We start from the raw sequence: 22,327 nt of genomic DNA on the forward strand, positions 1-22,327 counted from the left end.
CCATAACTACTGGTTAACTAAAAGAAGGAAGGAAGGAAGGAAGAAATAAACCATGGGGATCCAAAGGAAAGCAGGCACTGGATTAAAACCCTCTGAAATTCCAGCTCTGCTCCTGATGGTGGCAGAGGCTGTGTTCCCACTGCAGTTTAGGATGGGCTATTTTCCCTGTCAAACAGACCTACTGCAGGGTGGGGCAACACTGGTTCACGCAAGGGAGCCAGGACCATCATTACTTCAAGTTGCCTGTAATCTGAAGGTCTTTCAAAGCCTTTTGTGACCCCCTAATTCAGGCCTTTTCCCCAGCTCAGCAGAAAATCCTTGCATGAACCCAATGCAGGTGGTAGCTCCCTTGGGCCCTGCAAGCCAGTGGAGGTTGGGTGAGGTGAGGCTTGCGGGCACCAGGAAAACCTCCATGGCCACACCCTGCCCCATGCCCAAGCTCTCCAGGTCCCCCCCAGGACCTTACACACCACTCATTAGATGCTGGATGGCAGAAAAATACTCGTATCCCAGGTATAGCTTGGCGTCCATCTTAGGTGGGACTCTTAAAAAACCAAGGGCGGCGTCCGTAAACAGCAGGTCCTTTCCATGAGGAGAGCCGAAGAGCTGGAATTCTGCTGACTTGTCTTTTCCAAAATTCTCCTGTTCAAAGGATAAAAGAAACAGTGATGGAAGGAGGCTAGCATAAGGAAGCAAAGGAAAAACAACCCCCAAACCAGACAAGGAGAGCAGAAAACGAGAGAAATATGAGTGCCTGAGAGTAAAGACCATGCCAAGGCCCTCCAAAGTCCCTGTGGCTCACAGGGTTCTCAAATCTTCTCCAGCAAATCCCAGCTTGTCTGCTTTGTGGGCCTCAGGGAGACTGCTAGGGCCTGCCCCCAGGTCTGCATAAAGGGTAATGGTCACCATGGGCCAGGCAGCTGCCCCTCTCCTATGCTGCATTCCCACAGGGCAGCCAGTGATGGTGGCCTTGTTGCTAGTCATCTGATTGCCCCAAGCGGCTCCGGTGGGCTTCATCCTGGAGGGGGTGCTGGTCCAGGACAATCAAGCCTGGAGATCAGAAGTCCTGGGCGCGTCTGCCACCCCAAGCCTGCCACTGAAGGCCTTCAAGCAGTCCCTTCCTCTTTCTGGCCCCCCAAAAACCGAAGGGCCCTTTGCGTATAACTCCCGCTGACTGGCCCAAAGCCATTCCTGATGGTAGCTGACGGTAACACCTACCCACGCGCTCTTTGCGATGTCTGTCTGCTTTTTGCTTTCGCAGTGACTCTGCATGTTGCCTTCTCTGGCAAACCCCACATTTCCTTGGGGTGCCCCAGCTTACCCCGGGGCCCGGGAACCTTTCCAGGTACGCCCTGCAAATCAGTCCCTTCAAAGCACATAATCCATGTCCCCAGGGTGGTGTATATATCTGTGTATATAATGTGCTCACCGCATCTTCCACAGTCGTCTGTGAGTGACCCAAGGGCAGGTCTGTGTCTAGTTCATCTCTAACCACCCAGTGCTGAGCAGAGGGTGCGGACAGAGATGGGACAGGTGACCGGATGAGGGCGGGCTGGGAGAGAGGGCCGCCAGCACAGGACACAGAATGCTGTGTCCCCTCACCTGCCGCTGAGGGGTCCCCACCAATGGGATAAGAGGGGAGGACCTCATGGAGGAGTGGCACCTGCATTGCAAGCCTGAGGACCTCTTTACAACTGAGAAGAATAAAATGGGGCAACAAAGGGCTTCTGTGGAGTCTTTGGCCCATGGCGTTGATGATGCCAAGAGAGGGAGTTTTATGGCCACTGCTGCCCATCACGTATCCAGACCGAGTGCTTGTCAGCGAAGCGGAGGACATGTGGTGTGGTTCCCGCTGTGCTGGACACCCACGACTTCCACAGTGGCTAGAAGGGAGTGAAGGAGAGCGCCCCCAATCCAAGCAGGGACCCCTACGCAGGAGGGGAGGATGGTGGGTGGGGCTACCTGGGCCAGGCTGAGAAGCTCCCAGATCAAGTCCTCCTTGCCGTCCATGCTTCGGGCCACGACGGCGTGGGAAGGGACCCGGGCCAGGTGGCACCTCTCGTACTCGTCCACAGTCCCCCGGGTGTTGTCCCTGCAGAGCAGCTCATACTCGTCCCTGTCAGCCTCGTTAGGCAGGTTCTCTGTGGAGGGAAGCCCACGTGAGCCGACGGCAGGCAGAGAAGGAGGTGTGGTCCCTGCCCCTCCCTGTATCCCAGATTGTTTGGGGATTTGTTGAAATAACTTTCTAAGCCCAAGATGGAGCCGCTGCTGCCTGGGATGCCACGTCACCACAGAGACTTAGATGACTTCCTGTGCCTGTAAATGTTCTGCTTGACCAGAAACGCAGCCTATCCAGTCAGCCAGGCCCCCAATGCCAAGCCAACTCTGGGCTCTATACTTCCTTCCTTCTTCCTTCTCACCCTTGGCAAAGGGGCCCCAGTCAATCAGATATTATCTATTTTTCTCTTCGTTGTTCTTTATCCTATCAGAGCTTCCTGCCTTCTGCCCTATTTTGCAGTTCTCTGAATGGAGACTGCCCACTTCAAGAAGTGTTAAAGTTTGCATCACCTAAACTGTCTTCTTTAATCATGTTTTAACAGCCTGAGGAGGACTAAAAGAGAATCTTTTCCAAATACATTTTATACAGGTGAGGATGCTGAGGCCTCAGGAGATGAAATGACACGTTCTCACTGCAGAGAGACCCAGGTCTGGGAGTCATGCTCGGCCCAGGGCTCTGCTACCAAGGATGGTGACAGCAGATGTTTTCTGAGAGCTCACAGCACACCAAAGACTGACCTCAAGGCTCTCCATGCTCTGTCACGTTTAATCCTCTTAACAACTGGGGGAGGCTGGTAGATTATCCAGATTATCCCATTCTAGAGATGAGGAGACTGAGGCTAAGAGGGTTAAGGGAACTCATCAAAGTCTGAGTTAGTCTGTGGCTGACACAGCGCCAAGCTAGGACAATCCAGGTCCCCCACTAAAGCGGCAACACTCCCTTGGGGGAAGACCTTGCTTGGGAAAGGTGGCAGAGAGGTTGAGGGATAGACGGAGGCCTAGGGGCCCAGTCAGGACACTCTATAGGTGCAAATGAGGACCAGAAAACCGTGTGAGGAAAACAGGCTCTTTGGTTCCGCTTGTCTAGGTATTAGAAGGTGTTCTAAACTGTGTCCCCCTAAAATTCATATGTTAAAGTCCTAACCCCTAGCACCTCAGAATGTGACCTTATTTGGAAACAGAGACAGTGCAGATATGATTAGTTAAGATGAGGTCATAGTGGAGTGGGCAGGGGTGGGCCCCTGATCCAATATGACTGGTGTCCTTCCTAAAAGGGGGAATTTGGACACAGGGAGAATGCATGTGAAGAGAAAGACAGAGATTGGGGTGATGTAACTGCAAGCCAAGGAGCACCAAAGATTGCCAGCAAACACCAGAAGCTATGGGAAGGGCATGGAACAAGTTCTCCCTCACAGCCCTCAGGAGGAACCAACCCTGCCAACAGCTTGATCTTGGAATTCTAGCCTCTAGAACTCAGACGATGAATTTCTGTTGCGTAAGCTACCCAGTGTGCAGTACAGTTGGTCCACTATATCTGCAGTGGATGTGTGTTCCACATCTGCAGATCAAAGATTTTTTTTTAATTCCAGGAAATTCCAAAAAGCAAAACTTGAATCTCGCCATGCAGGCAACTATTTACATAGTATTTACATTGTATTAGGTATTTAAGTAATCTAGAGATGATTTACGGGATGTGCATAGGTTATATGCAAATACTACACAGTTTTATGTAAGGGACTTGAGCATCTGCAGATGTTGGTATCTGCAGGGGTCCTGGAACCAACACCCCATGGATACCGAGAGATGACTGTACTTTGTTATGGCAGCCCTAGCGAACTCATATAGAAGAACTTAGGTTGATAAAATCTCACATTGAAAGGGAAGTAGTACAATTAGAGTTCCTGTGAATAGATCTATTTTAATCAAGCATGTTGCAGAGAAAATACATTTTAAATCTTTATATTAAAAGAAAAAAATTTAAACAGTTTGGTAATGTTAGAATTAAAAGAATCAATATGATCTAACATCTTCAGAAAGAAATAACTTTTCCACCTCAGTCCCTCTAGGGCCCAGTGGTGGCAGCAACTCACCATCAACACTCATTTACCCTACAGCCCAGTGGATAGTCTCTCAGAAACTCCTGCTTAAAAGACAATGAGGGATCTTGTATAATAGTGGACATGTGACTTCCAGCAAAGGGAAATTGGGATGGTCTCGGACAATTGGTTGTTTACAGAAAGTGAGGATGTTTTCAGTTCTCCAGGGTGAGCATTAGAAGATGCTACCCATTGGCCTAACTGTGCCAACTTGAGCAGCCAGAGGAAATAACAAGGATGGCTATTAGAAACAACTTGATTCTGGGAAACAAAACCCATAGATGACACCACTAATTAAAATTATTGATAAGACACATGAATTGCCAAAATGCTAGCAAACCAGGTCAGTGTGTGATAATGAGGGGACAGTGAATTGCGGACAGGGAACAAAGCCACTACACTTCTGCTCCATGTCAGGGAAAGACACCAGACTGCAAGGAACCAAGGCCCCTGGAAAAAATGAGGGCTCAAAATTCTCCTTGAGGTGGCAGACACATTTTTTAAAATGAACCTAGCATAGAATACACATCTCTTGTTTAAACATCCTAAGTGATACGAGTGTATTTTGTATCTAATAGAAATTTAATTGGTTATAAAACCCAGAATCTGAGCTTCCCTGGTGGCGCAGTAGTTGGAAGTCCGCCTGCCAATGCCGGGGACGCGGGTTCGTGCCCCAGTCCGGGAGGATCCCACACGCCGCGGAGCGGCTGGGCCCGTGAGCCATGGCCGCTGAGCCTGAGCCTGTGCTCCGCAACGGGAGAGGCCACAACAGTGAGAGGCCCGCGTACCGCAAATAAAAACAAACAAAAAAACCCAGAATCTGTAAACTGAGCTTGTCTGAAATATTATTTTGTTTGTTTGTTTCTGATAAATTGCCCAAAACTCTGGAAGGTTTTATTTTTTAAACATAGAAATACACCTTTGTCCATGGTAGTAATGCTTTTGCAACAGATTTAATTATAGATGTGCTAATAAGTTCTGAAATCATTATAATAATCTGTTTTTGTTTAAGGTGATTAAAGCATTTAGGAGCCCTTTATAAGGAAGCATTCAGGAGAAAGTGATGAGATCTGAAACTGGTATTGCAGTGACTAAGAGAATCTGATTATTAAAACTTGTATTGTTTTATTAGTTGGTAAGTAATGCTGAAATGCTCAGATCTGTTTGGTAGATTTATAGACTAAACAAACTGAGCATTAAACAAAGTACAAGTAGTGGAAGTGTTTTTTCATACAGAAACTCTCCTATTTCATTAATATCTTAGCACCACCCATCTCTAGATGGAAGGCAGCTCAGGAAGGAATGAGTTCCTCTGGCCAGAGGGTGGCCCGCGGGATTGTTCCTCCGTCCGGCACTTACCAAACACCGTCATGTGCCTCACGAAGCTCACGTCCCCCACGCTGTCCTGAAGACACCTGAGGACCAGGACAGCTGTGGTCAGGCACCGCCCACAGCACAGTCTCGCCCCTCCCCCAGTACCCCCCTCCCCAGGCTCTTCCCCGGCCACTGACTCACAGGGCTTCACCCACAGTTTCCCGGGCTTCAGTCTGTCCTCACAGAGGTGATGGCCCTCTCTGAAGACCCTTTGAATCCCCACAGCCAAGCCCAGGTCTGAAGCAGGCAGGAGCCTCCTGAGCTACATCCCAGGCAACTCTGGGGAGGGAGGATGCAAAAGAGGGACCCACGACCTTCCTTTTCGAAGGCAGCGAAAAGCAACAGATTTAAAAAAAAAAAAAAAAAAGTTTTAAAGCTTTTTACATAGAGGATAAAAACTCTAGACAGCCTTGGACTCCCGGACAGTTTTGCTCTGGTTTTGAGCAGTAGCTATGTCTCTTGAAGTCGTGGAGTACGGAGAGGTGCCTGCAGGCAGGGGGCTGAGAGGGAGGTGAGGAGAAGCAGCACGCGAGATGCTCAGGCAGGGAGAAGCAGCTGGTGTGGGGGAGGGTTCCTAGCCCTTGGCCCAGCTGGGAGGCCAAGCCTGTGTCCATGGATCCCAGAGACCTCCCTGGTCCAGACCCCTCCATCTGGGGAGACGAGCAGGGCTCCCCCACAGAAGGCTGCCCCTCAGGACGGGCAGGAACGAGGGTGGGCCGTGGGAGGCACTGGAGACCCTGTGTTTCACATCGACACTCTAGGTGGTCTGGGGCAGGCCCCGTGCGCTCCCTGTGCCTTAGTTTCCCCATCATCAGAGTGAGGAGGAGGAGCAAGGGGGCCCCACTCACTTGAAGGCCCCCGAGTAGCCGAAGTACGGTTCGTGGGAGTTGCAGGCACACTTGTCGGTCCCCTTCCCCGCACACAGTTGGCACAGTTTGGGGAAAGCCGTCTGATCCGCACAGGGGACGCAGCTGCCCGCGAAGAACTTAGCCGCTGCTGCTCAACACAGAGACACACGGACCTCAGGGCGTGAGCTGGAGGGGCCCCTTGGTCGTGCGGGCGTGTGTGTGTCCGTCTGTGAGAGCCCAGGGATCTGCACGCATGCACTGCCCGGGACTGTCATGAGGAAGTGGGTGTGCAGAGGTGGCCAACAGTGCCCGGGTCTGAGGGTGTGGATGGCTTGCGCGTGGGCCCGGGGCTCCAGCCCAGAAGAAGCTTCCCAGCCTGTCCCCTGCAGGGCATGAAAGCTGCTGAGCTGCACTGACCCAAGCTGCAGCCCCAGCACCACTCACCTGGTTAGCTCACCAACACGGAGGCTCGGGGTGGTGGGGGAGGCCGCAGAACTCTATAAACGCGCAGGAACCCCCGACAGCCCTTCCTTATCTCAGGACATGGTCCCACCCACCCCCTCCTCTTCTGATCCAGGGTCTGCGGTGGCTCCCGGGGATCCATCTTCCAGGAACTCATGGGAGGGGGTCGGATTAACTTGCCTCATGGGCGCAGGGGTGTGCCAAGAGCCGCATCATAACCGCCCAGACAGACGTCCCACGGCGTCTGACACCGAGGCAAGCAGGAACCCCCAGAAAGGGCAAACGTGGCCAGAGCTGTGGCCCAGGCTGCAGCACCCCATCTGACCTCTGCAGCCCCAAACACAGGTGACACATAAATGCTGCAGAGTCGGCAGGGCTCAAAAAGACACACTTTGGCAGAGCACAGAAAATTTGGCTGCCATCTTTCAGGGCCTGAAAAGGCACCCTAGGCTCACCGTGGCTCATCAGAACTGAACAAGAGACTGGAGTACACAAAAAAATCATAGCTCCGGTCCACTCATCCCCTCTCGCCTTCATCCCAAGCCCTCACCCACAGCACTGAGGCCTGACTGCTGGCGGCGGTATGGCGATCACCCCCAGTGAGCCTTCCTTCTCATTAGCCTCCACCATGGCCCTTGTCAAGCCAAACTGCTGGGATTACCGTGAATGTGGGGCTGCCAGGAGCTCAGAGACCGGGGTTCCTTTGCTGAGAGAAGGAAAGACTCAGCTGCCAGTTCCCAAGGCTCGCTGGTGCAGCACACCCAGACCTCACACATTTAAAGCAGGTTATCCCCATCTTGGAGTTTATGAAACCTGTACGCCTGATAGTGATCGTAAGGCCCCGATAGAATCCACGTGGGTGCCGGGAGTAGGAGACCTGACTCAGGGCACCCCGTCCCAGCCAGCTTACCTTTTTCAACCAAGTCAGAGGGAAGAAGTATCCCGATGGGGATGTTCCACCCAGCAGACCATCCCAAGCCTGTGTGGCAGGACTTCTTGCCTTGGAGCTGGTTCAGCTGGAAATCGCTGCCCTTCTTCACCACAGCTACGACATAATGGTGAGTTTGTGGATCTGAAAAGAAGCAGAGAAAGAAGGGCCAAAGGAAGATGCCACATCATTGCCACTAATCTTCCAGAGTGTTTGCAGTGGAACTTGGGGGGATCCTAGGGCCTGCAACATCTGGTAAGCAGGCAGAAAAGGAAAGGGAAAGGCCCTTGATTTACAGAAGAAAGGAAACTGCCCCTTTTCAGGGCAATACACTTGAGTTCTTTTTCTGCACCAGCTATCACAGGGCCTGCAGCTCCCAGTCATTGAGATTTACTGTTTATCCCCATGGGCTCTTCTCCCTTCTCTGTCTGCAGCCTGGACATGAAGATGAAGGTGTGGGAGGAAGGTATGGAGGGCATCTCCAGGCTTTCGCCAGGGCCCTGCAAGTTGGACTCAAATTGAGACAGACCGTGCTCACACACGCACCGGTGACACTCATGGACAAGTAGGGCAGCCACCCCATTCTTCGACTCCCCAAACCCCATTCTTCAAACTCTTTGTGTTCTCTAGCACCTGCAGAGGACTTGGCACACGGAGAGGCTGTCCAGGTCTGTGGGTCTCCAGAGATGGGCGACCCCACCGGGTGGGCAGTGAACTCTGGACAGCGTGCCCCTTCTCACTCAGCAGCACCAGCAGCATTCCCATCAGGATGCTCAAAGTTCACAGCTTCCCAGAAAGAGCCAAGATCCCAGCCCCCGTGAGTTAGCGGAGGTAACAGCCTCTCACAGTCTCAAGAACTCCAGCATCTTTGTTCCCTGCAAGTGTAATGCCAACAGAGTCCCTGCCTCCCACTGTGGCCGCTGTGTCAGAACAGAGGCCTGGGTCCCCGCGGAAGACGCACCATCCTTTGACCCGTAGAATTCTGCCGCGACGGGCTTCAGGTTGTAGGGGGCCAGGCCTGCCTCAAACACCAAACCTCCATCGATGTTCACAGCATCTGCTTTGTTTGCCTGAAAGAGAAAAGGCCAGACATGAATGAAGACCCTGACCTCTGAGGAAGACTCACCTAACCCTCTGCCAGGGACACTTGACAAGTATCGCCGTGGATACTTGGTATGGCTCAGACCTCCTCCACCTCCCGAGTGTTGGCTCAAAAACCTTCTCAGTGAGCCTTTCTCCAACTGTGCTCTTAAAACTACCACCTCATAAATGCTGGAAGCCCTCTGTTTCTCTCCTGAGCCCTTATCAACCATCTGACAAACCTTCATTTAGTGTTTGTCCTCCCCTTTGAAATGCAAGCTCCACCAAGGTGGGGATGTTATTGTGTTGTTTTATCCTTCCAAATCCCAGCACCGACTGCCAGTAGGTGTCCAGTAAATGTTGAATTGAGTGAATGAGTTGTAGAATATTTCCACCAATAAGAAGTCATGGTTTGCACTCTTGAGTCTGGATTCCCTCTTCAAGGATCTCTCAGCCAAGAATTCCTTCCTCCCTGAGACAAGCAGTAACTTCACAGCCTCTTCTCAAAAATGAGGTTGGATCATTCCCTACCCCTCATTTCCTCATGGAAATCTTTTTTTTTCAACTGGAAGTTTGTACCTCTTAATCTCCCCTACCTGTATCTTTCCTCCTCCTACCCATCTCCCCTCTGGCAACCACCTGTTCTCTGTATCTATGACTCTGTTTCTGTTTTGTTATATTTGTTCATTTGTTTTGTCTTTTAGATTCCACATATAAGTGAAATCATACAGCATTTGTCCTTTCTCTGTCTGACTTATTTCACTTAGCATAATACCCTCTGGGTCCACCCATGTTGTCACAAATGGCAAGATTTCATTCTTTTTTATGGGTGAGTAATATTCCATTGTGTATATACACCACATCTTCTTTATCCATTCATCTACTGATGGACACTGAGGTTGCTTTTGTATCTTGGCTATTGTAAATAGTGCTTTTTATTCATTTCTTGATTGACATTTAAAGTAATTTAGCTTTTTATAAATTTAATACTACGTTTCTGTATACTTGCTTCCCTTTACCCCATCTCATTTTTTCTTACATATATTTTACAATGTGTATTCATATATAAGTATATGTATACATATGTATATACATTTATCAAGTCAGTATTCTGTTGGTTGCATGTATCAGAAATCAATGTAAGAAAAGGAGGGGTTTAGTATAAAGGTAAAAGACAAGAAGGCTACTAGGCCTTGTGAACACCATCAAGGTCAGAAGCAACAAGAACTGTCACAGGTTTAAGTCCATCCCCATGGGCTCCAGCTCATGACTGAGGTTCTAGATAGTTCTCACTCTTTCCTGCTTTACACACATCTTCCCCCTCCTGACCACCTCCTCCTCAAGTTCCAGTATCAGATGCAAAGACAATAGTCTTACAGACATCTCTTAACCAGGTCCCACAACTGCATAAGGTCATATATAAATATGAATGAATTATAGAAAATAAATAAATAAAGTTTGTGTACATCTTTATGACCCTTACTGAATATTTCCAAATTTTTCTCCAGAGATGATGTAGAAATTTATAATTTCTAATGCCCATAGCAATGCATACCAATTTCACGCAAAACTACTGGCAAGAAATACTATCATTTAAGAAATGTTATCACATTATGAGATATAAACTGTTACCTTAAGGTGGTTTTATTTGCATCCTTTGATTATTATAAAGGATGAACATTTTCTCTTCCTTACTTGTATCATCTATTAGTTGTAATTTCTGTGAGTAGTTTGTTTATAGCTTGTTATTCTTAAGCATTTCTTATAAATTTAAATGACATCTTTATATAGTTTTACACTACACTGTTTCATTATAGCTGATGTGAATATATTTTTCTGTACACTTAGGACATTAATTTTTTTTCTTTGTCAGAGATTTAAAATGTTTACATTTCCAAATTTGTCTACTTTTGTGATTTATCTTTTTATATCTATCTACATTAGTCAACTTGAGTCAAGCTGGGAGTTTATTTTGGTAAATGGATTAAAAATCTCACTTGATTTTATTTCTAAATGGCTATCCAGTTGTCCAACTAAAGAATCCTTTCTCAGACATTTGTTTGGAAAGTATGCCTTATCATACAACATCTAAATCTATGTGTATGTAACCATTAAGCCTAGGACCATACTGCCTTAGTGTTGGACATTCATCATAGTTTGCATCTATGTCATATCATGTAGATAATTAGATAGATGGATGTATGTATAGAAAGCTCAGAATATGTCTGAATTTTGTTCTCTTCCATATCTTTTACATCTGTCCTAGGACCCTGTTCTTTGTAATACTGCTATTAAATATGTTATAGTTTCAGGCAGGCCTCAGCTACTCCCCAGCTCATTTTATTTTTCATAATACTATTTTATATTCTCACCCATACTTCTTCTTAAGAATTGTAAACTTATTTTACTGACTTTTTAAATTTTATAATATAATTTTGATAACAATTATATTAAATTTATGAATTAACTTTGGGAAAATGTGCACATATATGAAGTTTAGTCTTCCTGTCTGGGAATATGGCATATGTTTTAATTTATTCATAAATACTGTTCACTTGTCTCAGACTTTTGTATTACATTTATAATAATCTTGCAGATCTCTCATATGATTTTTTCCCTGCAACATTTTTCTGTATATCATTTTAAATGTAAATGAGATCATAATTTTGGGTTATTTTTCCCCGACTAGTGACTGTTGATATAAGAAAATGACATTAATTGTGATATATTTATCTTTTACCAAACTAATTTTTTCATTAATAATTATGGTAACATTTCTTTTGATTCCATTGTACTTTCTAGACATGCAAGCATCTGAAAATATTGATATTTTGTTTGTTTCTATCTCATATGTATTTTATATCATTGCATTACTAGGAAATTCCAAAAACAATATTAAGTAATAATAGTGATACTAGAGCTTCTTGTTTATTTCTGAGTCTTTACAGATTTCTCTTTCAGTGCAATTCTGGCTTTGTTTTACGGTGGCCATTTTCACTGAATCCTTCTCTATCAGTTGTTTAATTATTATTATTGTTGTTTTCACTATTAATGAATGTTGAGCACCTATATTTTCATCTACACATAGTCTCTGTACTTTCAAGTCTTTAGCTTATTTCTTTCTCCTCTAAAGCATGGTCCGGTTCCTTGGGGGAGAAAGTTGTTCTGAAGTAATAAACTATAACAAGTACAGAAAAAGAAGGAGAAAGTATGGATTTTCTTCCACTCTTCTTAGGCAGCAGTGACTTACCACAATGGCCTTGATGCACTCAAGGTAAGAGGTTCTCTTCACACAGGTGACATGAGGACCATCCACTGAAAGGACATTATTCATGTTGTCATGGAAGCTGTAGCACTTATTGGCCTCATGACTTGAGACAGTGCACCATCTCACAGTTTTTTCAGGGACAGCCAGACACAACCCTATGGGAGACAGGCCAGGGGTGTAAGGGACCCACAGCTCACCTTTCTCTGCTGTAAGAAGAGGTTAAAGACAAGGTCAAGGGTTGGCTGAGAGGGGTAGACACAAATTGGACTGGCTGCCTGGCTCACATAAATTCTCAGGTCCCATTTCTCTGGTTGTGCCTTTTCCCTTGGAGAAAAAAGCCAAAGCATCTCCCAAAAGTTAAATACAGAATTATCATATAACCCAAAAATTCCACTCATAAGTATATACCCCAAAGAATTGAAAACAGGTACTCAAATACATATATACAAATATTCAGAGCAGCACTTTTCACAATGGTCAAAAAAGGTGGAAACAACCCAGATGTACAGCAATGAATGAATTGATAAGCAAAATATAGTACATCCACAAAATGGAATATAATCTATTGTAAAAAGAATAAAGTACAGCTACATGCTACAGCATTGATAAAGCTCAAAAATAATACGTTAAATGAAAGACGCCAGACACAAGAGGCCACACATTATATGATTCTATTTATATGAAATATCTAGAATAAGTAAATCTATAGAGGCAGAAAGCAAATTGGTGGTGGCCAGGGGCTGGGGAAGAGGAGGATGGGTACAGGATGTTCTCCTGGGGTGTTGGAACTATGGTGGAACTAGATAGAGGCAGTAGTTGCATAACCCTGTGAACATACTAAATACCACTGAATTGTATACTTTTAAATGATTAATTTCATTTTAGTGAATTTCACCTCTAAAAAGAAAATAGTCTTATGGGAAGGAAGATTTGGGCCTAATGATTTAGTCTTTGTCTTGGCATTAGATACTTTAACCTTACATGGTAGTAACTGCTGGGGCATTAAAATCAGCGTCTGTTCATTTCACTGGCACTTTACGCTGTAGTAATTAGTGTTAACAATAATGCAAAGGCAAAATGCTGTTTACAGATCTGTGGTACTTGAGCAAGATGTCATCTTAGATGAAATCTAGCAGATGAAAGTAACAGCAGTCACAGCTATGAATTTTTGAGGAGGCCCTGTGTGTCAGGCAGTGGGCCAGGCACGCGATCCTCCTCAAATGCCCACAATTGTCCTGCCGGTTGAATACTGGTGTTCCCATTTTGTAGATGAGTTTAAACAAGCAAACAAAAAAAAACTGTCAGAGACATCAAGTAACTTGAGATGAAGCTAATACTTGAAACACTGAGGTCTGTTTGACTCCAAAGCCTGTATTGCCTTTTAACTGTCTGCAAGTAGGGAATATCAAAATAAATGGGACAGGAGATGCCAAATTTCCTTAGAGAGAATCCCATACCAAAGACAGGGAGTGACAAATGGCGTGCTTCCGCTCTGTTTTGAACAGGCCTTCCATAGTAGCCGCCAGGGTAGAAGAGCCAGTGAGAGAATGGAGCTGTCAGCACATGTGCCCTTGCGCAGAATAGAAGTGTGTGGAGTAATAGCTCATATTGCATTTGGAGCCTTTCAAAGCATGTTTACTCTGCTTGCCAATACAGATTCTTAACACATTTCTGCTCTTGGAAATGACTGGTAACTGTAGAGACAATACAACTCTATAAATGAAAATAGCTTTGTAAGCAGGTTGTTACACAAAGAGCTACTGTATACAATTGCAGTGTTTTTTTTTCCCCCCCTTTTTCAAAGGTTTGCACTTACTGAGAAAGTCTTTTTTTATTTTTTTTTTATTTTTCGGTACGCAGGCTTCTCACTGCTGTGGCCTCTCCCATTGCGAAGCACAGGCTCCGGACGCGCAGGCTCAGCGGCCATGGCTCATGGGCCCAGCTGCTCCGCAGCATGTGGGATCTTCCCGGACCGGGGCACGAACCCGTGTCCGCTGCATCGGCAGGTGGACTCTCAACCACTGCGCCACCAGGGAAGCCCTGAGAAAGCCTTTTTCAAAGTCTATTTTCAGTCACCTGTGCTTATGGTCAAATGATTAAAACTGTAGCTTTTGAACTTCTGATGTTTGTTTATTTATTTATTTATTTATTTATTATTGAATGAAAGATTTTTAAAATTCTACCGTGCTTTACAATTTCCAAAAGTTTCACACAGATAAGTTCATATAACCCTATAATAACCTTTTTTCCCCTCTCCTACCTCTATATTGCCCCTCATCCCTTCCCTCTCCCCAGTGGTAATCACCAGTTCATTCAGTATGAGTATGAAATAGGGTGAATGATATTTGCATCATTAGGGGAAAAGCTAAAGTCTTGACAAAAACATGGTACTAAAACAGGGAACTAAACAAATGCAAAACAAATAAAACACAAAACAAACAAACAAAAAAATCAAACCAGGATGAACTTCTGTTTCCACCTATGAGAAATAACTGATATGGGACTTGCCCTAGCACTTTAAACAGGTGAGAAAAAATAAACCTGGGGAAAAACATATGAAAAAAATGTTTTAAAACATTGGACAATAGGAACTGCAGGACTGTGATCCCTGAGAGAAGGGAAACAAATAAAGTAAAGTAAAAACAAGTAAAGTAATCACACTAACTTTCTTCCTGGGCAAAATGTCCAGATAGCAGGGCAGAGAAGAGAAAACAAACAGCCCGATGGTCATCCCAAGTTGAGGAGACAGAGATCATAGTTTGGTAAGGTGGAAGCAATTAGAATGTGCAGCACAGGGTACCAAAGAACAGGGAATGCAAAAAGAGACGAGAAAGAGAAGAGAGATTGAGATCCAGAATTGTCACACCTTGGAGATTCTGGCTAAATATCAATTTGAGCATCATGGAGGCCAGGCAAGGACAACTGCTAGGGAAAGAAAATTTAATGGGGAGCTTAAACCAAACATTTCTCAGAACTCAAATGGGGTTAGGAATCATTTGGGTTCCCACCATTCAGAGTGGAGAAAATTTTATTGAATAAATAGTGCATTTATGAAAGATTCCATAAGTAAGCTAAACTAGATCTAGAAAGAAGGGTATTCTAGACACTGCCTAAACATCTTGAAAAATAGTCTTGAGAAGGTTAAGCTGATCTGAAGACATTATGAGTGCCTGCCAGAAAAAAAGGTTGACACTCCTTAAATTAAAAAAAAACCCAAAACCAAAATACAGTACTCAGCAAGGTAAAATTCAGTGTCCAGCAACCAATAAAATTAATACACAAGTGAAGGTGCAGGAAAATGTAACCCATAACCAGGAGGAAAATCAGTCAATAGAATCAGAACCAGAAATGAAAGAGATGAGGAAATTAACAGAAAATAGCTTTAAAACAGCTATTTTAAATGTTATAAGTGTGCTCGGAGAGTTAAAGAAAAACATGAACATCAGCGCTGCTGGGGGATGCGGCGCTTCCTTTCTGCTCCCATGCTTGTCGTGGTGCCACCAGACATGCCCTCAACATGCAAAATGATGCCAGAGAGTTCATGGACCTGTATTTGCCGCAGAAATACTCTGCCAGCAACCGCATCATCAGCGCCAAAACCACGCTTCAGTCCAGGTGAACTTGGCTGAGGTCAACAAAGTAACAGGCAGGTTCAACACCCAGTTCAAAACCTAGGCAGGGCCATTCACAGGATGGGAGAGTCAGATGACTCCATTCTCCGACTGGCCAAGGCCCATGGCATCCTCTCAAAGCACTTCTGACTGGAGAGGCTCATGGATGTGGAATATTTGTCATAAATAAATAGAGAACCCTCCCCCCAAGAAAAGAAAAACATGAGCATAATGAGGATACAAACATAAGAGGTAAGGAGCCAAAAAGAATTGCTAGAGATGAAAAATAGAATATCTGAAATGAAAATTCCAGTGGATGAGATTAACAGCTGATTAGATACTGCGGAAGAAAAAAGATGATCTAGAAGACATTATTACAAACTATCCAAAATGAAGCAGAGAGAAAGAAAGATAGAAAAACAAATGATCAGAGCCTCAGTGACTTGTCATACAGTATCAAGTGATCTAACATATGTGTAACTGGAGTTCAGGATAAAAAAATGGGGAAGGGGCAAGAAAAAACATGTGAAGAAATATTTGGCCAGAATTTTTCCTAGTATTATGAAAACTACAAACTCACAGTTCTAAAGCAACCAGAGAAAATAGACAAAATTAGGTACAGAGGAGCAAAGACAGTAAATATCTCAGACTTTTTGTCAGAAACCACACAAGTCATAGACAATGGAATATCCTTAAAGTGCTAAAAGGAAAATAACTTGCTAACCTAGAAATCTAAAACCAATGAAAATAACTTTCAGAACAGAAGGCAAAAATAAACTTTTCCAGACAAACAAATGTTGGGAGAATTTGGGTACAGCAAACTTGCACTACAATGAATGTTAAAGGAAGTTCCAAACCCAAGTGGTTACACTCATGAATTCTATCGAACACTTAACAGAAATAACACCAATGTGGCAAAAACTATCTTATAAAGTAGAGGAGAAAGTAATACTCCTAACTCATTTTCTAAGGCCAGCATTAACCTGATACCAAATCCAAACAAAGACATTATAAGTAAAGAAAACTACAACCAAATATTCCCCACGAACATAGACACAAAAATCATTTACAAAATATTAACAAATCAAACCCAGCCAAAAAAAATTCTTGAGTACATGAACACACACACACACACACACACACACACACACACACACAAACATGCAGGTTTATCTCTTGCCCAGGAATGTGAAGTTGAATTAATGTGCAAAAACTAATCAGTATAGTTCACCATATTACAGAATAAAACAGAAAAATTCATACGATTATCTCAATAGAACAGAAAAGGCATTTGCCAATTCAAAATTCCAAGCAAAGTAAGAATAGAAAGGAATGTCCTCAACCTGATAAACAGCATATACAAAAAAACCCCACAGTTAATATTATACCTAATGGTGAAAGACTGAATGCTTTCCCCTTCAGGTCAGAAACAAAGCAAAGATAGACATTCTCATCATTTCTGTTTAACATTGTTATTAGAGGTCTTAACCATTTTAACAAAGCTCAAAAGAGAAACAAAAGGCATACAGATTGGAAAAGAAGATAGAAAATTGTCTATATTCACAGATAACATGTTTCTTTACACAGAAAATTTTAAGGAATAAATGATTTAGAAAGGTCTTAGGATCTGAGGTCAAAGCGCTAAAATCAGTTGAATCTCTACAATGCTAAAAAGAAAAAAACTGTAAAATGAAACTTTAAAAATACTATTTACAATGGCTTTCAAAAATATGAAATATCGGAACTTCCCTGGTGGTCCAGTGGTAAAGAACCCACCTTCCAATGCAGGGGACACGAGTTCCATTCCTGGTGGGGGAACTAAGATCCCACATGCCGTGGGACAACTAAGCCCTTGCGCCACAACTACTGAGCTCACATGCCTCAACAAGAGAGCCCACCTGCCGCCAACTACAGAGCCCATGTGCCCTGGAGCCCACGCACCACAACTAGAGAGAGAAAAACCTGCACGCCACAAGTAGAGAGAAGCCTGCACACCACAACAAAGAGCCCATGTCGCAACGAAAGATCCCACATGCCTCAACGAAGACCCAGCGTTACACAACTAAGACCTGATGCAGCCAAGAAAAATGAAAGAAAATAAGGAAAAAAATCTTTTTAAAAAATATATGAAATATATAGGTATAAATTTAACAAATTATGAACAATAGCTGTACATGAAAACTACAAAATATTTCCAAGATAAATGAAAGAAAACCTAAATAAATAGATATAGAATGTTCATGGATTAGAAAACTCAATATTGTTAAGATGCCAAGCCTCAAAATAATCTATAAATTAAATGCTATCTCAATAATAATCCAAGCCTAAACTTGTCTTTTATAGAATTTGATAACCTGATTCAAAATTGTGTTTGGATATGCAAAAGATCTAAATGGCCAGACCAACACTAAAGTAGTACAATAGAGTTGGAGGATTTATACTACCTGATTTCAAGACTTATTATAAAGCTACAGGAACCAAGACAGTGTGATATTGGCACAAGGAGAGATATAAAGCTTAATGTAATAGAACTGAGAGTCTAGAAGTTGACCCATATATATAGGGTCAGTAGATTTTCAACAAAGCTGCCAAGGTAATTCAGTGAAGAAAGGATATTCTTTTCAAAAACAAGTCCTGGAATAACTGGATAACCATATGAGAAAAGTGAATCTCAACTCTTACTTTATACCATACACAAAAATTAACTAAAAATGTATCATAGACCAAAACATAAAAGCTGAAGCTATAAAACTTCTAAAATAAAACAAAGAGGAAACTATTGCAACTTTGGAGGTAGCTAATTATATCAATATTTTTAGAGAGGACACAAAACATAATAACAAAAAATAAAAATTAGGTAAGGCAACCTGATCAAAATGTAAAACATCTGCTTTTCAGAAGGTATCATTTAGAAAATGGAGGGCTTCCCTGGTGGCACAGTGGTTAAGAATCCACCTGCCAATGCAGGGGACACAGGTTTGAGCCCTGGTCCAGGAAGATCCCAAATGCCGCGGAGTAGCTAAGCCCATGCGCCACAACTACTGAGCCTGTGAGACTGGAGCCTGTGCTCTGAAACACGAGAAGCCCACGCACGGCAACAAAGAGTAGCCCCTGCTCACAATAACTAGAGAAAGCCCGCGTGCAGCAACGAAGACCCAGCACAGCCAAAAATAAATAAATAAAATAAATAATTTTATTGGTGGTGTGATGAATTGGGAGATTGGGATTGACATATATACACTAATATGTATAAAATGGATAACTAAAAAGAACCTGCTGTATAAAAAAATAAAATTCAAAAATTCAAAAAAAATTAATTAAAAAAATAAAAAGAAAATGGAAAGCTAAGCCACAACATTATTACTCATCACAGAAATGCAATTTAAAACCATTGTGAGGTACTACACACACCTATCAGAATGGCTAAATGTGAAAATATTGACAACACCAAGTGTTAGTGGGATGTGGAGCAACTGAAATTATCATATTGTGGGTGGGAATGGAAAATGGTACAACTACTCAAAAAAGTTTGACATTTTCTTAACAAGTTAAACATAACTTACCATTATGACCCAGCAATGCTACTCCTAGATATTTACCCAAAACAAATGAAAATATATGTCCGCCCAAAGACTTGTACACTAACATTCATAGCAGCTTCAGTCATAATATCCCAAACTGGAGACAACCTAAACATCCACTAACAAGTGAATGGAAAACAAACTGTGATGAAGTCATACCATGGAATACTACTCAGCAATAAAAAGGAATGAACTTTGATACATACAACAATGTGGATGAATCTCTAAACAATTGTGCTGAATGAAACAAGCCAAACACAAAAGACTTCGTAGTGCATGATTCCATTTATATGAAATCCTAGAAAAGGAAAAACTTATCTAAAGTGGGAAAAAATGGGAATGACTGGGAAGGGGTAGGGGGCAGTTTGGGAGTGACAGAAATGTTCTGTATTTTGATTGTGGTGGTAGTTATGGGGGTAGGCATATTTGTTGAAATTCATTGAACTGTATGTATATTTGTAGGAGAGCATTTTATTAAATGTAAGTTATGCTTCAATAAAAATGATTTTAAAAAGGAAGAGTGTGTGTAAGCAAGCTAAGGGTCAATGGAGTCAAGTAACCTAAACTAGCCCAGCCATCAATAACACTCCATCCAACCATGTGACAATTTCAAGAAGGGGCAATCAGAGCCCACCGTGAATATTTCAATCTGCTCCTAGAAGGGAAAAGCTGCTGGTGGCCACATGCTCGCTGTGTGGAGAAATTTCTTCCCCAGAAGAGCAAAAGGTGGTGGCAGCCAAGGTGGAGGTACAAGCTGTACTGAGCCTCTGGTTCTTGGCTCTTGCAAGGCCTACTAATCACCACTCCCACTCCTCTGACACTTTTAGTTTAAGCTAGTTTGGTTACATTCCCGTCATCTGCCACCAGAAGGGTTTTTATAGGAAAAGAACACTGAGCTTTGAAGAAAGCATGTCCTCGATTCCAGCCTTGTCCAGTGGCCAAGAGAGAAGGAATGTTGGGATGGAGTGGGAGGAGGGCCAGGGAGAGGCAGCTCTTGCCTCTTTTTAGTAAACACAGAGCTGACTGGGAAAGTGAACTTTAGGTCAGTGCCTGACACTGCCAAGAGAGGGGATGGAGGAAGAACAAACAACAGAAGCCCTGTTTGGGAAGAATACAGGAGAGGCCAGGGGGCTGCACCCTGGATTTTCTGCAACCATAGTTGGACCACAGCTGTAGCGACATTGCCAGCCTTCCCCAGCCCCAGCAGAGCTCCCCGTGTGGCCCTAGGTGGCAGCACTGGGCCAAGGAGGCCCACCCCCATCCCTGAAAGCACTCCTTGCCTTTCCTGCCTTCTACCCCTCCCCCGATGATAGACACCCTACCCCAGAAATGATTTAAGACAGAATCAGGGCTGGACAGAACCCAGTTGTCCCACCAGGGAGGGGTTTCCACCTGCATGAGCTCAGTGACTTTGCACCATTACCTTCCTTACAGTTACCCAGCCAACAGCCCCGACAGCCCCCCAACACGGGAAGGAGCCCCCTACGTTTACGTGCAGGATTTTTTTCCAAAGATAACTCACCTGTGCCTAGAGCTCTGCCCTTAGGTACATGACTTCATGTCACTTTCACAGCAACTGTGTGCTTGCTATGAAAAAGTAATTTCTACTGAACTGAGGAGGAAATTAGCTCAGAGAGGAGGGCAAGGGACCAGCCAGTCACATGGCACCAAGTGGCAGGTGGATTCCATTCTAGGGTGATTGTTTCTCCCCTATATTCCTCCACCTCCCTAGTGTGTAGTAGGGATGGGAGGCATTGTACAGTTCAGAGCAGGAAAGATCCTCTGGTTAGATATCTGAAATGACAGGCTTACCTGATGTGCCCCTCCCCCTCTCAATAATAGTCCTTGAGCCCTCGGAAAAAATCCCTTCTCTCCTCTGACCCTGTTTCCTTCACTGTAAACTGGACGAACAGCCTCCAGGCCAGGGGTCATGAACTTTTTCTGTACTGGGCTAGCTAGGCAATTACTAGTTTTGTGGGCCATACAGTCTCTGTGGCAACTACTCAACTCTGCCCTTAAAGCCTGAAAGCAGCCGTGGACAATACTTACCTGAATGAGCATGATCATGTTGCAATGAGGTTTTATTTATGGACGCTGACATTTGAATTTCATATAATTCTCATGTATCAAACTATTTTTCTTTTTATTTTCTTTCACACATGTAAAAATGTAAAATCCATTCTTAGCTCGTTCGGCTGTGTATCAGGCAGCTGGCGGGATTTGGTCGGCTGGTCAGAGTTTGCGAACTCCTGCCCTAGCCGGCAGGGTTTCTGCAAGGGCGAAAGTTGGTCAGGTGCACTGATGCACCACAGGCGGTGGAAGGCACTTTGGGGCCAGCCAGGCGCTGGGCTGCTTCGAAGCCGCCTAGAAGAGGCGGTGCAGTGTCCCCGGTCCCATCCTAAACGGCCGGCCCCCACCCGGGTCCCAGTGCGCACTCACCCAGGGCCCCTGCGCACAGCACTGCGCAGACCGCGAGCCTCATTCTCCTTGGCGGCGCGCGACTCCTGCCCGGCTCCTGGCTCCCGGGGCCTCGGCCAACTGTACCTGCCCTCGAGGGGGCGGATCCTCCTCCTCCGAAGGGTTCGCCCTTCCGGCCCATCACCCTCGCCACACCCCCACCCTTCGCCCAGACAGCTCGCCCAGCGCCCGGAGCTGCGAGGCTGGATCTTTGCTCGCGGGCTAAGAGTCCGCACCCCGGAGGTACGAGCCGCAGCAACCCCGGAGCTTGCTGGAGAGAGAAGTCGAGGCCCAAGATGAGAGTGACCGCCTGGGCACCAGGTTAGTTACTAGAATGCGGGTTCCTTGACCCCTGGACCTTCACCTAGACAAGCAACTCTTCGATGTCTGCAACACAGACTCTTCGGGACTGAGGGGCCGTCCACGAGGTGAACACTGTGGACCCTCCCCCCAGGAGACCATGTGCACACGCATACACAATGTTTTGAACGCAATTTTCAGGTATCCTCAGACTCTTCCTCCAAAAGCGTCTCGGTTGCCCACTCCGGGTCCCTCCCGGAAGCT

General features: G+C 44.8%; 1 protein-coding gene and 1 pseudogene across 1 annotated transcript in view; one reads left to right on the forward strand and one right to left on the reverse strand.

Moving 5' to 3' along the window:
- The window catches only part of LOC131757667 (inhibitor of carbonic anhydrase), a 41,559-nt gene extending 19,721 nt beyond the window's left edge, over window positions 1-21,838 (reverse strand). The window contains exons 1-8 of the mRNA XM_059065340.2: window positions 21,746-21,838; window positions 12,097-12,269; window positions 8,728-8,836; window positions 7,749-7,910; window positions 6,377-6,524; window positions 5,514-5,569; window positions 1,963-2,141; window positions 471-642 (exon numbers count right to left, since the gene is read on the reverse strand). Coding sequence (XP_058921323.1) covers window positions 471-642; window positions 1,963-2,141; window positions 5,514-5,569; window positions 6,377-6,524; window positions 7,749-7,910; window positions 8,728-8,836; window positions 12,097-12,269; window positions 21,746-21,788 — 1,042 coding nt within the window. The 5' untranslated portion in view covers window positions 21,789-21,838. The remainder of the gene's footprint in view (window positions 1-470; window positions 643-1,962; window positions 2,142-5,513; window positions 5,570-6,376; window positions 6,525-7,748; window positions 7,911-8,727; window positions 8,837-12,096; window positions 12,270-21,745) is intronic.
- On the forward strand, window positions 15,632-15,875 carry LOC131757678 (small ribosomal subunit protein eS21 pseudogene; annotated as a pseudogene).
- Window positions 21,839-22,327: the final 489 nt, after the last annotated feature.

The sequence above is a fragment of the Kogia breviceps genome, chromosome 5 (genome assembly GCF_026419965.1).
Source record: "Kogia breviceps isolate mKogBre1 chromosome 5, mKogBre1 haplotype 1, whole genome shotgun sequence".
In the NCBI taxonomy this organism is placed as follows: Eukaryota; Metazoa; Chordata; class Mammalia; order Artiodactyla; family Physeteridae; genus Kogia; species Kogia breviceps.